This window comes from Pseudopodoces humilis, chromosome 1 (genome assembly GCF_049639895.1).
Source record: "Pseudopodoces humilis isolate 2021_Gansu_Grassland_sample_001 chromosome 1, ASM4963989v1, whole genome shotgun sequence".
Lineage (NCBI taxonomy): Eukaryota > Metazoa > Chordata > Aves > Passeriformes > Paridae > Pseudopodoces > Pseudopodoces humilis.
In genome coordinates, this window is record NC_142200.1 from 12,740,409 (window position 1) to 12,758,071 (window position 17,663).

At 37.5% G+C, this 17,663-nt stretch overlaps 1 protein-coding gene across 7 annotated transcripts in view; it reads right to left on the reverse strand.

The window, feature by feature from the left end:
• The window catches only part of COL14A1 (collagen type XIV alpha 1 chain), a 115,646-nt gene that overhangs the window by 37,752 nt on the left and 60,231 nt on the right, over positions 1–17,663 (reverse strand). For all 7 annotated transcript variants that reach the window (XM_088053862.1, XM_088053858.1, XM_088053853.1 and 4 more), the window contains 12 exons: positions 17,190–17,319; positions 16,047–16,169; positions 14,539–14,688; positions 13,764–13,880; positions 11,784–11,930; positions 9,001–9,075; positions 7,523–7,662; positions 6,210–6,333; positions 4,520–4,663; positions 2,437–2,601; positions 939–977; positions 600–738 (listed from right to left, as the gene is read on the reverse strand). In XM_088053862.1, the coding sequence (XP_087909988.1) occupies positions 600–738; positions 939–977; positions 2,437–2,601; positions 4,520–4,663; positions 6,210–6,333; positions 7,523–7,662; positions 9,001–9,075; positions 11,784–11,930; positions 13,764–13,880; positions 14,539–14,688; positions 16,047–16,169; positions 17,190–17,319 (1,493 nt within the window). The remainder of the gene's footprint in view (positions 1–599; positions 739–938; positions 978–2,436; positions 2,602–4,519; positions 4,664–6,209; positions 6,334–7,522; positions 7,663–9,000; positions 9,076–11,783; positions 11,931–13,763; positions 13,881–14,538; positions 14,689–16,046; positions 16,170–17,189; positions 17,320–17,663) is intronic.

Below are 17,663 nucleotides of genomic sequence, written 5' to 3' on the forward strand. Positions count from 1 at the left end.
TCCATCACTTCCTCTCTAAGGAATGACTGTAAAAGTTCAGTCGGGGGATTCTTCATGGCCTCTTCCATAACCCTCCCAAGATACTGTCCTTGTGACTGAAAGATGTCCTGCCTCCCAGGAAGGTACTAGACAGGGTTCACACAGACTCACTTCAATATAAGGGGATTAATCTTCCTTTATAACCAATGGCAGGACATAGACTGCAGTAAAAGTGAAGCAGGTTCTCATTCTGACCCTTGCTTCAAGGACATGCTGAACTCCGTGAGACTTCAGCCTGCCTTGCACAAAGTGCTGCAAACTGGAATCTGCCCAGACACAGGCCTGCATGAAATTGCCAGGTGTTATACAGACACAAGCCTGAAATGGGCTCACAGGAAAACCAAAATAGCCAGTGGGCTTACCTTCTTTAACCTACAATTGTTATTTTTGAATTAAACTGATTGAAGGGTCAGAGCAATTTTCCTATTCATCATTATATCAGATATACACTAGCACCTCTGCTCTTCTGACTTAAAAATACTAGTCCCTGAAATGAATAATTGACTACACTAGAAAATTATCTTCTTGTGTTTTTTGAGTGTTTATATGTGAATACATACTTGGTAGGCTGGGATACCAGAGCATCCTTGTGCAGTCTGTAACATGGGAAAACATTAAATGTACCAGGTTCCATGGACACCCCTTCCACAGCTGAAAACTCCTTTTCAACCAAACCAAACATTTCCATCATTTTAAATCCTGGAAGGTATGAAAAGATATATTTTATTAATTTAAATTGATACTGCATTAGAGGAGACAAAAAAAGACAACACCAATTGGACCTAAGAGTTTCATTGCCTGTTAGCACAAAGGACAACGTATTGTCTAACACTGTGAAAATAATGTAATGAAAATGATTCCATAAATCAGAAACAAAAATGAACACAAAAATACTGTACCTGCAAAATTATTGCCATCTTTAACTACCAGTGGGCAGGCTGGAAAAGAAAAAAAGATATATTTAAGAGTACAAAAGATGTCCCACTGAGTCAGAACAATCATGCACTTGCACTCTACCCTCAAAAGCAGCAGGAGATGTTGGGTAGTAAGATCATGCAAACCTGGCCACTTTCTTCTCCATTCTGTTGATGCTTCTCAGGATTCCCAAGGGTTGCAGTAAAGATATTAAGGTATACATGCCTGTGTGCTCCATATAATAAATTTTTATTGATTTCTTGGCCATTAATTTGTCTAATCCTCCCTATAAACCTGCCTTCACAACCTCTTCAACAAGTTCAAATTTGTTGAAATAAAAGCAGCAAATTCATTGTCTGTTGCATAAAGCAAAGTATGTCTTATATTGGGGTTTAACTAAGTGTTCCCTAATTCTCTGTTTGTGAGGCTTCTCCAGCCTCAAGTTCCAGCTGACATTCTCTGTACCTTTTCAAACTCCACAATAGTTTTCATGAGCAAGAGAAACCAGAACAGTCCTTAAGATGTGTGCTCACATTTTAAATAGGTGTAAATCTGGCTTATATATTTCTTTTGGCGGGGAAGAAAGGTCATTAATATCTTTCAGGAAAGGTGCCCTGGGAAATCAACAAGCCTAAAGCAGCATATCAACCAAACATGGCACCCCAGGATAGTCACATTTGAAGATCACTTTTAGAAAACAAGCGATCAGTAAATGATACTGTTGAGTATTGTTAATGTTTAATATTCTTTCTACCATTGAAAGTAGAGCTCATGGTCAAAATCTCAGAACTGATGGCTCACAAACAACATTATTTTTGTTTACCAGCTCTGACAATTCCCAATCTCATGATAACTCACGGCCCTGTGCACAAGGACTCCTTACAATCACAAACGATTCATATCAGCTACACAGCGCCTGCTTCCTGGCTTATACACGATATATTGTGGGCACATACCTAAAAGCATGTGAATTACTGGCCAATAATCATTAAGTGTTGCTCTGGAATGTCTATTCCTTAATTTTCATAAAGAGAAGGAAGTGTGGCTTTCTCACAAATTTCAGAATTGGAGCGTGCTTTATGCTTTTGCTTAGGCTACAACTTGTCTACTTTCATAACAAAAACATTAATGATTGGATCTCTATTAATAAATTAACCACGTGACTTGAGTAAGAATGAATGTAGCTTACAGAGAAAGAAAATAAAATATAATTATCTTTTATGATTCTGAAATGTCAACATCTGAAATGAGGTTTTGACAACCAATGGCTGTATTCTGGTTTTATAGAAACAGTCATTAATTATTTTGAAGTCACAACATATTCATGTCCTAATCTTCTGAGGAAATAACATAAGAATTATAGTATCAACAGAAAATTATATTAAAAAGATCAAGAATATGTCTTACTAGAAAATTAATAGCTACAACCCCCCCAGTATTTAGCAGTTATTTTAGAAACAAGCATAAATCAAAATGGCTCACTTGCTGATGCAGTTTCACAAACAAAAGTGATGAGCTCATCTTCAATCTTTATAAATGCATCAAAGTCATCCACGAAGAAGACGTGTCTTTCACTGGGCTTGCTGCCAATATTAACTAACTCTGAATAGTCAGCATCAGCCACTCCAATAGCAAAAAAGGTAAAACCTGTAAAACAAAAAAGAACACTCCTGTGAGTCACTGATTTTGAGAGTGGAAATACAGTATGAACACGACTGTATTTGCAATGATTCCTTTCCTGATTAAACATGGACATTTTATTATTATCCTATAGTACAAGAAAATTCACTTATGTAATCTAAAATAAAAGTAAAACATTCTCTGTGAAATATTTCTTCTGGATATTCATGTTTAATTAGTTAATTGAAGTTAAACCTTAAACATTTCTGAACATACATGACTACTGAGTAGTACTCATTTAGCATACATTTAAATGCCTTTCTAATTCAATGCTATACTGTATTACATAAAAATATCCATGTATCGAGTACAGAATAAATACAAAGTAGAAAAATTAATTTCCTGTAGGTCCTTTACAGATTTTTTTCTGTGCCACGTGTTAGTATATATGATTTCAAGCCAGTGCTGCCTCATGAGTGAACACTGAAATAAATGCATTCTCATTTCATCTGGTTGAATCTGTTCTATATATTCAGCATGAATATTTTTCAAAATTTGAAAATAGAAGATTTAAATGAAGTGGAAACTGTTTCCTACATGTTTCAGGAGCAACAAAAGAGCCATAAGTTTTTCAGCATTTTTCTTTCCATAAGAGATAAAGGAAAAAACCTATCAGGCTGAATAAAGTTAATAGATATACTGTTCTAGCATGGCTCAGTCACAAATTTATTCCAGTCAAGCAATATAATCTTTAAATTTGAATGAGGACCAGGGACATTCATCACTTTCTGAAGAGCTTTTAGCATAACAAAACTTTGACTTTAATACATTATAACAATGTCTTCATGTCCCGTCCAAGATCATCCCCTCCTTGTGCCGCCTCCATCGCCGATGCCCGTCGGTACCTGCTCCAACCCATCTGCAGCCTCGCTGACAGCACACTCCAGAGGAAATGGGAGAGGGGAAGCCGTGTGCCACAGCCCAGCAACTGAACCCTCACAAAGTGCCTTCCCCTCTGGAGGTCACTCCCAGTCCAGGAGCTAATAATGCAACTGCAAGACTTACCTGAGAGATGAACATTTTTTGTTCAGCCTGGACACAAACGCCAATTTATTCACAAACACACGGTTTTTTTGACTGCTATTTCAAACAGGTTGTGCAAGCCCACTATTTAGTCATGTGCTTTATTGATGAAGCCCCTACACTCAGCATCTAGCAACAAAACAAGGAGGCAGCCAAGCTGGACAATTACGTTTGGTTTCAGAAATCAGTGAAATACACTGGGAACTTCACAGCCATCAAAACTAAAAGCAAATAAAAGGTGCAAATGTAATTTCTCCTTAGGTCACCTGACATTAAAAGGAAGATAGGTTTTTTTTCCATCCTTTATTTTTACTCCAGGTGGCACATTGTGCCCTTCGGGTTTTGATACAAACTTCTGCAATAATTAATCCCGTTCTTACACTCAGACTCACAACATGGTGTGACTGCTTAAAGCTCTAAAATGGAAGCTTTAAAAAAATTCCTAGATGTAATTAGTGTAACATGAGAGCAGGTCAGAAACAGTATAAAAATTATCAATGGACCTCTTGTGTAGAAAACAAAATAGTTCAATTTGCTAATTACCACAAGAGTACACTTTATAGATGACAGTCCAGATTCTCAGGATCATATTCCCCAACTTCTTCATTCTGGGAACAATTCCATTGACTACTACATGATTTTAGCACTGCTGCCAAAATGAAAAATAATTCCAATAATCACCAAAAATATCCAGAATCTAATCATATCCTAGTGATACTCTGTGTTTCTCAGCAATTGCTGTTTTCTTTAAAACTGAAAATCTGGAGCAAAAGCTATCCTTATCTCATGCCCACACATATGTAGATGCAATTAATGAGGAAAAAAAAGAGCATGTGAATTGTTTTTAAATCACACAATTTACCGTCCAGTTGCATTTCTCTGGAGACTTTGTTCACATCATCCTGTGATCGCCCATCAGTAATGACAACCAAAACCTTTGGGATGCCCCTTCTCATGCCTGACTCTCCTGTAAATAACATTTCTCGAGCATGTTTAATGGCTTTGCCTGTAACACAAAGATTGACATCGACAGTGATAGAAATCCCATTTCTATTGGCTTCTCATATCACATGTTAGACATATATAAAAAGAGAAAAAGACTGTTGTGTCCTGAGTAGTCTGTCAATTTGTTCATTCTGCAGTTATTAAAATCAAGATTAAGAAAAGTTTGATTTTGACTGTAACATTTCAAGTTCCAATGGCTTCAGCCATCCATTTTTCAATGCAGAAGGTGAAGATCGTGAACATGATTTGTGTGGGTGTCCTGGTTTCGACTTAATTTTCTTCTTTATTGCTGGCACTGTGCTGAGATTTGGACTCCATAGGAGGCTAATGTTGATAATGATGTTTTGGTTGTTGCTAAGCTGTGCTTACCCTGAGTCAAGGACTTTTCAGTGTCTCATTCTTTGCCCCTGAGCAGTTGCACAAGAAGGCTGGAGGAGAGTGTACATAGGACAGTGACCCAAAGTGGCCAAAGGGACACCTGGTACCACGGAACATCCTGCCTGGTGATGTTTGCCCCATAAACTGGGGGAGGTGGCCAGGAGGGGACAATCCCTGCTCCAGAATGGGCTGGGCATCAGTCAACGGGTGGTGAGCACCTGTAGTCAGCATCACCTGTTTTTCTTGGCATTTCTCTCCCTCTATTTGTTATAACCCTTTTAATTACTATTATTATCATTGCATTTTACTTTATTTCAATCATGAAACTGTTGTCTTAGCCCACAGGCTTTACCCTTTTCTCATTCTCCTCCCCATCCCACCAGGGCTAAGGGTGGGCAGTGAGTGAGCACTGTGTGGTATTTAGCTGCTGGCTAGGTTAGAGATAAAAAAACTTTCCTTTTCTGGATTGTAGGGCACTGTCTACATTAACAACTGAGAATGTCATCATAGTAAAAGGAAAATTATTCTGATAATGCTGAAAATGGATGCAATGCAACAGCTGCAAGAAATTTCTGTGCAGTCTGAAAATAATAATACTTATGGTTTCCAACTAAAACAGATTTTAACCCTTTTAACACTCATCTACAATTTCTTTATATCAGAAAGCTATTTTAAGGGATTAATTAAAATGCAACCTTAACATGTATCTTTCCCCATCCCAATCTTAAACACCCCACAGAGGTTTAACATCCTGGCTTATAAGCAAACAGACCCTCCACTCTCTCCAGTGTTCTACATGCTCTGCAAGCTCCCTCCCACCCTCTTCCCTTTCTCACTTTTCTGCTCACTTGCCAAGCTGATTTCATATTACTCCCCACTTCACCCTCCACTACCCCCAAATTAATTTGCTTTTGCCCTCCTGCCCTCTTCCTGCCTCCCTGATCCTTGTTTCCACTGTTGGTCAGCGGGGTGAATATGCAGCAGTAGGGGCTGAAATGGGTAAACTATAGTTTACAAAGACTTTCTAATTTCAGAGCTCAACCTATCATCTCCAGTGAGGAGATAGCACATTATCACTGCTTTTGCAGTGATTAATTAAACCACTTAGTAAACAGGAAATATTGCTTAGAGAAGCAGGGGGGAAATCTGCATTACAATAACTTTCTCACCTGTTTTTGTATTTCCTCCTTTGTAGGCTATTTGCTGAATAGCTTCAAGAAGAGTCTCTTTTGTTTTGTATGCATTCAATTTAAATTCTGTCCTGGGATCATCACTAAACTGAATTATTGCCACCTGTGCACATAGAAGATATTCATTACAAAAGCACCACCCACTGTGTAAGCAAAAAGTGAATCTGGCCACCTAAAACAAGCATTTATCTTGTAACTTTGCCTCATTCTTAAATTGAAGCCAGAGGGGTTTTTTTTCTCTTTAAGAGAGCTTTCACTAAATAAAGTTCAGTTTTACTCTCTGAAACCTTGGCAACCATCTAACTCTTTCTGGTTTCATTTTGCAGCAAACAGTAATACCCACTTTGGCAGAAGCCAAAGCACAATCAAGCTCAAAAGCAAAATCCTGGTTACAGCTGCTCACATGTGTACAGTTATTCATATTCAGAACTGCTTGGGCTTAATTCAGTCTCCACAAGTTAATAACTGCACATAAGTAACTTAAGCTAGGGACTGAAGCTGGTAATAGAAAGATTCAGGATTATATTTTGAAATATTGCCTCTGTCAAATATGACACTACTTGAGTTAAAACCCTGTATTACAATCCTGTACTCTAAACCCCTAGAACTAACAAAGCATATTCTATAAGTGGTGCTCCTAATTCAGAAGGAACTATTGTGTTTAAATTTGTGACAAAGTTTCTGAAGCACCATTAACCATATTCTGGAAAAATGGCTGTATAGCAAGAAACGGTAAAAAAAGTATTCTTCAGGGTTTGGACAAGTTAAAATTAATTTCCAGTGAGATCCCAAACCCCATATTATACCCCATATTATACAGGTAACACTTAAAACAGTAACATATTCGCCAATAATATGTTCTGGAGCACCTCTCTAAACAAATACACAAATGGGACATTGAAATCATTGCAAATTTTTTTTTCAAGCACTGTAGGTCCTGTAGAGTGTGCGATTTAAAGTAACAGAACCTTTAATTTTCCTTACCAGTGCCATTTTTAGCTTATTTATAAACATAACAGTGAGTACCAAAAGCACCAACAAACTTAAACGTCATTAGAATTAGAGGAGACTGAAATGATACTTAGCCCTTGTGCTACGAAAATTTGTATTGTGAATTTTAACATATGGTGTGCATAAAAAGTTATTGAAAAAAGATACTGACCTAGAGCAGTTTATATTTTCACAGAATTGTGAAATTATGTCAGTTACTTCTTGATTCATTTAACTTTTGGTCTAGTCTAAAATACCCTGTCAAGTCCCATGCACCCTCCATCTCTGCACAAGTTGATTACCTGTGTTCCATCAGGACCAATCTTATCCAAAGCTCCAACAGTGCTATAGAGAAAGTTAATTATCTTATTGAAATTGTCATCTCCAATACTCCATGACCCATCTACCAGGAATGCCAGATCAGCTTTGGCTGCTTTGCACACTGAGGAAGAAAAGCAAGAATTTTTGAATTAGAGCAATGCCTAAACTCCTCATGAAATCTCATAAATCACTTAAGAAAATGCAACCAATCATGAAAAGCCCTTGTGTAATGTTAGCTATTTATGCTTCAGCCAAGAGACCTGCTGGCATTGACTCCAGTGCAGGTGTAGAACCAGCTGAGCTCTGCAAGGGAGAATTGTCTGCACCAATAGATCCTCCCACAGAACACACTTCAGTGGTTCTTCAAAGTCTGGCTAATCATTTCTGTATTTATTTAGGTTTTTAAGTAAAGTCACACATGAACTTTATCAATGCCAGACTCCTAGCATGACACAGTAAGCAAGACGACAGAATTTCAGCTGTAGAGGAAAACTATGGGAAACTGTTCCATTCAAGAAGTTACTTTAAGGTCTGCAGTGTCTAATGCACTTCAGCTGCAGGGGCAATGCAGGTTCCACTCATCTCATCTTCTTCCATTCTTAGGCAAAATGGCCTGCAAGAGCTGTACTTTTGCTCACACAAGTTGCTCACTCTTCCATGGGAACTGGGAACCTTCAGCATTCCACATAATCCCAGTCTATTGCTTGGGGTCAGAAGCAAACTGTCTCAAACCAAAGTTGTATTTGCCAATATATTTCATCTTCATATTTCATCTAAATCCATAGAGTAGGACAAGACGATGCAAAACAGTATTTTTCATTTTCTGTTGATTACTCCTTGGATAACAAAAAACCCACGTTATCTACTCCTATGCAGTTCTAAACATACACATACAAGGTGTTTTTCCCCTGTGCTTGTGGATTAAATTCTCAATTTCTACATGTCAGTTTGGTCTACTGACTTCAAGCTGATGTATTTGATCCTCAGTCTCCACCAATAATGCTCCTTTCACAGAAATATTATGAGCCTCTGCACAAAACCCTACACATTCAAATAATAATAAAAGGAAGTCAGCATTTAAAAAGGAGAGTATGAATATGGCCCATACTTTTCACATTACCTAAAGCAGACATATTCAAAAACAATGCTGCTTTTGAAGTTTAATTATCCTAGGATGTCTGCTTCACTTGCAAAATAAGTTTGCAAGTTTTGCAAAATGGTTTAGGAGTTCTGGAAAAAGGAAGTGTCACATGTATTAATCACCCTTTCAGCAAATTTTAACAGTACAATAATGATGTCAGATTTTTGGATCATTAAATTTAAGCCAGCTGCTTTAATAGTGTTTCTACAGCAAATGCCTCATGAGATCTGCTCCCCACAGGTCTAAATACCATCAGCAGCAGGAAAACATTGCATTAACACTTTAAAATTACTAGAAACTCACACATGTAGCACTTACCCTCTTTTGCAGGTGGGATTGTAGGTGGTGGAGGTGGTGTTGAAGGTGTTGTTGGTGGTTGAGTAGGAAATGGTACTGAAGAATAAAAGAAGGAATATTCAAACACGCTTAAAAGCCCAATACCTTTAATAAACAACATTTTCTACTCATCTCCACATTACAAAAATTCATTATCTCTAATCAATTAGTTATGCAATTGGAGATAAATGTAGATGAGTGCATGCAAAAAATGTCATTTCAAAGAGAATACAGTAATATATACAAAATAATATAGTATACAAAATAATATAGTAATAATACAGAACAATTAATGGCTGTATATTCAGTATGAATGATACAATAATATAACTGAACTGCTACTGGAACTGCCCCTTTTTGAGATTTCCCAGTGTAGTAGACCATGTCCCAGCACTATTCCCGACCTAGAATCCATAATTCTTTTTGAAAAAGGTCCATGTCCTTTTTCTTTCTCACCATAAGTCCTCAATAACAGAAAGTAGGTCTTTATTCACCCTGGAAGTAAGAAGATCTTAGTCCTACAATCAAAATTGCAAAGACAGAGAATAAAACCAAGCCAGTTCCTGCACTCAGAGTTGATCACAGTCTGCCCTGATGAAGACTTTTCTGAATTTGGTCAAAGACCTTGCTATGCTTCCAGACAGAGACGCAGCTCTGACCACAACTCTAACAGGACTGTGGCTCTGTTGCTTCCAGCATCTTCTACTAAATAAAGTTTCTGAAAATGTCCCTCACTCTTCTCCTGAAAATTTACTTTGGAATTTCAATCTTGCAGAGACCTAGGTGAATATCCAATCACTGTCTGTCAGCTTTTCTGAATGCAGCAGTTTTATTTAGTGCCTTTCAATACAGCCCAGCTGAACTCTCAGAGATAAAATGCACATGCATTGACTTCCACAACTCCATGAGAGGAAAAGTTTCCACGATCATTCAAGGTTTTTTCCCTCATTTTTATTCATAATATAATATGTGGCTTCTTTATAAGAAGCCACAGGTGACAGAACATCGGTCCTTCAAGAAGATTAAACTTTTTATTTGCTGTAACACCTAAATTACATTCATAGGCAATGGAAAGAGTTAGATATGGCAACCTGAGAAAAGGAACCTACATTTGGGCAGGATCAGTGCAAACAGGATTTATTACGTGGCCACATCTCAGTGCAGCTGATGGAGATTTTTTCCAATGCCTTCAGCAACAGAAAGGGCTGGGACTCTGAAACACCTCCCAGGAAGCAGTGCCCAGGACCTCCATGGCCACAGCATGACCAGGACCAGACCCATATAGAAAGGTCACAATTTCTTTAAGGTGACTTGAAAGGCTGCTCTTAGCACCAAAGACTGATCACCCTGAAGACTTTTTCCCTTTAAGGTGAGACAATAATTTATCTGCATCACAAACTAATGTTCTCAGACAATCAGGCCATGTGTGCTCTTCCTCATGTCTCCTAGCTCACTGAACTGCAGAGTTCACTAAATGCAATTCCCCAAAAAGCAGGAGAAGCCTGGCTTTCTGTTCATTGCTTGGAGAATTGGGCAAGGAAAAATTGGAATCATGAACTTGTGCAAGTTTTTCCTATGTGAAACCAAAAACGTGGGAGGAGAAGCAGAACAGTACAAATACTTTCTGCCTTGAGAGAAAAGGAACAGCATTGTGGTATATAGCAATATACTATGAGAAGGTGGGTAACACTGAGACTGGAAGTGGGCTCAAAGAAAGATAAACTATTCATTCTAGTAGTCCCATGTTTCATTTTGCAATATTTTGAATTCATGACAGCAGGATCTTGCCTTCATAAACAGCTGCAAGGGTTTTTTTTTTGCCTGTCTTGTACAACTGCTAATAATAATTAAAAAGTCTGTTTGGTTGGTTGGTTTGTTTCAAAATACTTAAATAAATTGTGTTTCAAGGTCCCATTTAGCTGTAAATTATTCAAAAACTAGTTTATTTTACTAAATAACAAGAGCTGCAGGAACAAAACTTTCTCTGTTTGCTTCATTTTTCTGGGTTTTTTTCTCCAAAGTCACAGATATTCAAAGTATCCTGATGCCTTAAGTTTAAGCTTTCATATTTTTCAGATTCTGAGCTGCCTAGGTGTGTAGTTTGGAGCTTCACATTAAGTGTTAGTGAGCTCTCTTCACAGAGTAGGTAGACAAAACAATTCCTTCTCTAGCTTGATATCAAGGACTATCGTTACAATTTTCAGGCCCAAAAGCATCAACAATGATGGACTGAAGAGAGAAAACAAGAAGGATGGGACTTCATAATCTGAAGCTAAAATTGGACAATTAAACCCAATATGCAAATAGACCAAAACTTATAAAAGTGTAAGACTTGCATAGAAGTGTGTGACTGGTCATCCATTTTGTGACCATTTTGGGTCCATCTTGGGTGTAGCCCTGGCCAGGCTGTTGCACTGCCCAAGGTGTATCCTTTAAGGTTATTTAATGAATACCTACTTTATTCTTAACTCCATCTAGCCTCTGTTCTAGGACAGCCTTCTCAAGGCATTAATCCCATAGCAGGACTTTTTATGAAGAAAACTAAACCAATCCTCCTTGTGTCATTCTCATTACGAAGTCAAATAGAGATGTTGAATGTGACTTAACAATTAATTCACAGCAGTGGTGTAAGAATCCTGCACCTCTGTGGAGGAAAAATTAATAGCTCAGATAAAGGAAACTGTATGTGTGGGCAAAGGCAGAATACAGGAAGCAATTGAGCATTATTGATGCTGACTGAAGTCTGTCTCCTCTGTTTTACTCACACGTTGTCTCCATGATGCTCACAGCAGGGCCCTCCAGCTCCTGAAGCTGTGTATGAACACTGATTTTATATTTGGTTCCAGGCATCAGCTCAAAGAAACAATGTCTAGATGTCCCTCCACCAAGATTTACTTCTCGCTTTTTTCCACCTGGAATTACAAAATAAACCATAAAAGATTTTTATTTGTTTTTTTGGGGTTTTTTTTTACTGTTTTATTGAATAATGTAATTTAAATCATAAATAAGGGTACATGACAGCATATGAAGGGTAAGAGGTTGACATAAGTTAAGAAACTAAATGCTGCCTTACTTTTGGAAGATGACCTCTGTGCAGAGGTCTCTATAACATTTCATTCTTCATACTAAGTAGGAGCTGAGGAATGTGTCAAACATCTTCAGGAAAAAAAGATTCATTTTGCCCCATGCATTGAAGGCAGTAAAAGTCACTAACACTGTCATGAATGGGCTTTGGATATAAATTATCAGTCTAACTAGGAATTGTTGCATTATGTAATTCTATGGCATCCTTCATCTATGCCTCTGGTTCTCAGCATCTCAAATCTGCTTGGTCACAGCGAAAGAGACTGAACTAGATGTCATATTCCAGCTTTCACTAGTGACCACTTTGCAAGATGGTTAAGGAATAGCATTTATAGGGCTCCAAAACTGATTCTGCTAAATTCTGAATTGGAAAATACATTTGCAATAAAAAAAGGCTGGGTACTGGAAACAGCATAATGTTTTAATAACAAGAAAAATGTTATCACAATTTAAAATCTCCAGCAGGAAGAAGTGAAATACAAGCAACTGACCTCACATTTTACAGAGTATATAAAAAAATGACAAACAGTCATTCAATGTTTATTAGGTGTTGCACTAATATAAAAATATTTGATCACTGCCTGAACCAGACACACACCCTATTCGATAATCAAATCCCTTCAGGACAGATATTAATAAAGAACATTTATTCACACTCCAGGTCGTTCTGCTCACATTTAGGTGCTTTCAGCTCAGCTAAAACAATTCTGGCAGTTCTATATGAAGAAAGTAGAATGTTGGCTCGCTCCCAGATGAGAGAGATGTCTGTGCTGTCTCGTGTGAGCCAAGATCTCTGCTATCTGAATAGCTTGTCTGTATTTCAGGGCTTCAAATAAACCTTATCACCATCTAGTTGCTCTTCCTTGGAAAGGTCATTACTTTTTTTGTCACAAGATCAGTGTTATTGGTCATGATATCTTTAACACAGCCCATTAAGTGCCACTAACTGCACTTCTCTCAAGTTATCCAAGGCTTTAATTTGCTGCCAATCAGAAGAGCACTGATGTCTACCTGGGATAAGAGAGCTCGTCTGCACAAATAGTCACTTCTCCATAATGTCTTCTGGCTGCACCTGAGAACCAGTGAGGCTGAAGAGTCTGTAATTTACCCTCTGTATCTGCTGTGCTAAAAGCATCACGACACCTTGTGTGACTGCATAAAACCGTGTCATGTTTATCCATACGAGTAACATTGCTGCTATAAGATAAAATGAAGCATCAGCAGAATGAGAACAAAACTGGACATCGTTCTGATTCTGTGGGCATGGTCTGGATCCATTCAGATGTTTTCTACCCTTCTGCCCTCTTCTGTCTATCCTAATCCTACAGAGCTACTGCTGGTGGTATATTTACAAACTTTGATGTATTCAGTTCATCCTTATCCATGTTCTGTTCCTCACAGCAGTGAAAAACTCACCAATCACCTTTCTTCTTCTGACAGGTGAAAGTCCCTGACATAAAATGCAAGCTGTCAATGTGTTTGACATAAAAGGACAGGGATGCTACTTCCATTCTGAAACTGTCAGTGTGTACACACCTCTCTTCTGTCCACCATTTCCAGTATTTCAGGAGCCTGTCTACAGGTCTAACTGCATACAGTTTCTATGCAATTCAATTCCCTGACCGGGCTGTAGCTGCATATCGAATTATTTAGTAACTTACCCTCAAGTGACTCTATAACTACCCTGTAAGCAGTAGCATGACTGTGAAGCTGCCACTGAGCACACAGACTTGTCATGCGGACTTGGTAGGAGTCCAAATTCGTCACACCCAGATACACTGAAAATTAAATATAAAAAACATTAGTTTTATACCTCTAAGAAGACATACAAGAAATAAAAGACAAAATAATTCAAGTGAAACCAGTGCCAATTAATTTTTAACAATTAATTGTTAAGCAGTCCATAGCTGCTTAAAAATATCAAGAAAATTTAAAAGAAGAATTTAAGAAAGAAGTGAACCTTCAAAACAAAAGTTTAGAACTTTAGGTAATTTACTTAAAACTAAATAATGAACACTGCTAAAAAGTTCAGTTATTACAAATAAGTATAAAAGTATCATAGTAACAGTAGTATTTCTGTCAAAATCTAATTTAAATTTGAGCTTTAGCTATATAAAGAGCAAATAATCCTATATATGGAGTTAGAAAAAATATACTAACTAGATTTTCATTACGGAAATTTACATCTACTACTAGGAAAATACATTTTTGGCTAATAAATAATATCTGGTTTATGATTCCTGTTTTGCTAATGTCCAGCAGATCACTTTAAATCTGGTATAGTCTCATAGAAAGAGAGATTTTCATTTCAGGAAAACAGTTTGCACATGACTGAGAAAGTCTTCCACATGAAAATTTATTCAGGAGGCTTCAGAAAGCCACAGTTGTAAGGAAAACCAGACTGTAGAGATCTGAACAGCATGAAATCGTTCTTACAGGTTTTGGCCACGCCTGTTAGGGCATCACTGAAGCCTGTTGAGTATGAAGCAAATACTTTGACACTGTACTCTGTTCCACTGAAGAGATTTAGAATGAGAATGGTATTAATATCATCCCCTACAAAGGTCTCCAATGCAGGGCCAGGAGCTGCAAAAAATGAAATTAATTAGAAAATCATTTGCTCATCCACTAAATTAGAAAAAAATTACACGTGTTCCTCAAGTTACCGCTATTTTTTGCCTTTTTCCTTTTCTTTTTTTTTTTAACCATACACAAATACAAAGACATTCTCCTCAATCCTTTCATGGAAAGAAGATACAAGAAACACACTTGGGAAATTCAGCAGTGGGATTCATTAAGGCAGAGCTAGACACTGGCATCTGTTAAGACCTTTTTGTTCTGCTTCAGTGACTTACTACTGCTCTAAAGAGGCAGCCAAATATCTCCCCAGTTTGATTGTGTGCCAGGACCAACAAGGGGGACAGCAGATGCCAGCCAGCACTACAGTCCCTCAGGGCTTCTTATACAACAGCATCATTTAATACTGTGCAAAAATGGTAATGAAAATAGAAAAGAATGAAATTTTCCCAAATCAGAATAGAAGCAGCTCCTTCATCACCTCCCCTAGTTGTTCTAGCTACACTTCAGAAACCAGGCAGCAGTATTGTCTTTGGACAGTATTTTAGTCCATTAATGGTCACACATCTGTGATTTGCTGTCAATAGATGACCCTGGTTTTCTGAAAAAATTTTAAGGATTCTGGATGTGTTGTCAAGCTGCAATGTACAGGCGGGCAAAGGATGCAGCACACACAAAATGGACAATGAATAAAACGTCAAGTGTCTGAGAAGAAATGAGAACCTTTTATTGTGAGGGGAAGGAAACTGAAGAACAGGAGAATAAAGAAGAGAGGAACAGGAAAAAAGCAAACAGAGTCTCCGAAACAAAGTCATGATAAAATGAAAAAACATAGATTGAAAGACCTGGGAATAATCAGCCTTAAGATGGGAAGTCTAAGGGGAAATCTACTGATACCTCTGCCTACCTTATGGAAGGTGGTAGAGAAGCTATGGACAGAATGTCTTCAGAGGTAAACAGGAAAATGCAGGAGAAAAAAGACGAATTTTGCAGCATGGGAAATTTTTATTATGCATTAGCAAAGACACTTCCAGTGTCAGTAGTCAAAAGCTGGGAGAGATGCTTAGAGCAATTTAAAATCTCCATTCTTGGAGATAATATAAATTCAACTGGCAAGGTCCAGTTTCACTGAAACCTATTCCAAGCTGGCTCTGTTTTTTTCAGGGAGGTGGACCAGATGACCTCCAGAGATCTTCTCCAACCTGCATCATTCTACAACTATGAAACTTTCATATTCAAAAACGAGACGCCAAATTTAATAACACTTTCAGGGCTGTAACCACAACTAATATATTTAAGAACAAAATTGAGCAAAATATGACATTCAGTCAGAAGTGACCACAAAAAAATTCAGTTTAAAAACTCACTGTTGACAGGTTTGTAGACAACTCTGTAACCCATTGTTGCTGAAGGTGGGGCATCCCAGCTGATACGTAATCTGTTGTACCACTCATCTGAGACACGTAAGTTCCTAGGAGCAGACAGGGGCACTGAAAAGAAACCAAACTGGGCTTTTACAAGTTTATCTCATACAAGCTTATACAGAAAAATCAAGATATGCAAATAAAAAGAGTGCGATAGTAATCTCATATTTACAGGTAAAATTATCAGGATTAAACTCTTAAATTCATCCTTTGCCTTACTCTGTGGATTAACCACAAACTTTGATCAACAATGAATTTTTGAATTAATTCCAAACTTTGTCCCTACATTTAAAAAAAAAATAATCTTACTTTTGTTTCCTAAAAATGTAGGGTAATTTAGAGATAATTATACATTGTATAGTTTCTTCCAACCCAAGTGCACTAAAGTTTTTAATGTATAAATCATGCTCTTTTGAACAATTAATCCTGTAGAATGGAATGAAAAGAATTATTTACAAGTGATTTAAGTCTCTACACAAATAGCACTTCAATTAAGACTAATTATGTAAATTAGGAGAACAATTCAATGAAATTATACTATCATGGCTACAAGTGCACAATGAAAGGATTTTTTACAATATACAATAGAGAGGAAGTTTAAGCTACAGCTGAGTAATCTTTTGGTACTTGGTCAGAACTCTGGAGATAATGCAATCACTTTTATAAAAAGTTCAGCAGCATTTCTAATGACCCTTCGAAAGCAGTGATCTCACACAAAAGAAAATCTAACGTAAGTACAATGGTTGGTTTGATACCATCTCAGCAGGCTTTGTTTACTTTTTCTCTGTATTAGTTGGCTTGCCCTTGGTGGGCTAGCTATCAAGCATTTACCAGCTTTATTACTGAACAAGTTTCTGCAAACTCAGAGTATTTGAATATAAAACACAGCTTGTCTGTTAGAAAAAAACCCATTGTTTATAAATCAATCAACTGAGATTAATTTAAATTTCAAGTCATATAAGTCATGCAAAATAAGCCCACATTTATACTAAAATACATTCCTTCAGCCAAGGGAAAAAGGCCACAAAGAGTAAGTCTTTATTCTTGCATATCCTGGCCGAAGACAGGCAGAAAGTCTGTACTTACAAGTTTTTCCAGGAGCTGAGACACTGACTCCTTCCCCATCAGGATAGATGGGGGTTATGGTAACTTTGTATTCTGTATCAGACAGCAGAGGGTGAAGTAGAAGAGTGTTTTGTCTGCCAGGCACCATTATCTGGAGGGTCAGAAAACGCAGAAGTAATCAAGCTTCATGGCTAGAGCCAAACCACTTTATCTTACATAGTCTCTGACAACACATTCCACTAGCATTGCTGTATAGCTTGCGTTTTCAAATATTATTGATGCTCTACAGTAAAATAAAATCACTACATTATCCACCCTTTTAACAGATCTGCTGTTATACCAAAACAAAATACAATAAAAAATGTTTCTGTGGGACAACACTGTATTATATTAAACCTATGAGCCACTACAGGTCCATAAACCACTGGTACTGTTTGGATCATAAATACTTAAGCTATTTTACTGTATAGACAAAATACATCCTCTTGATGTATT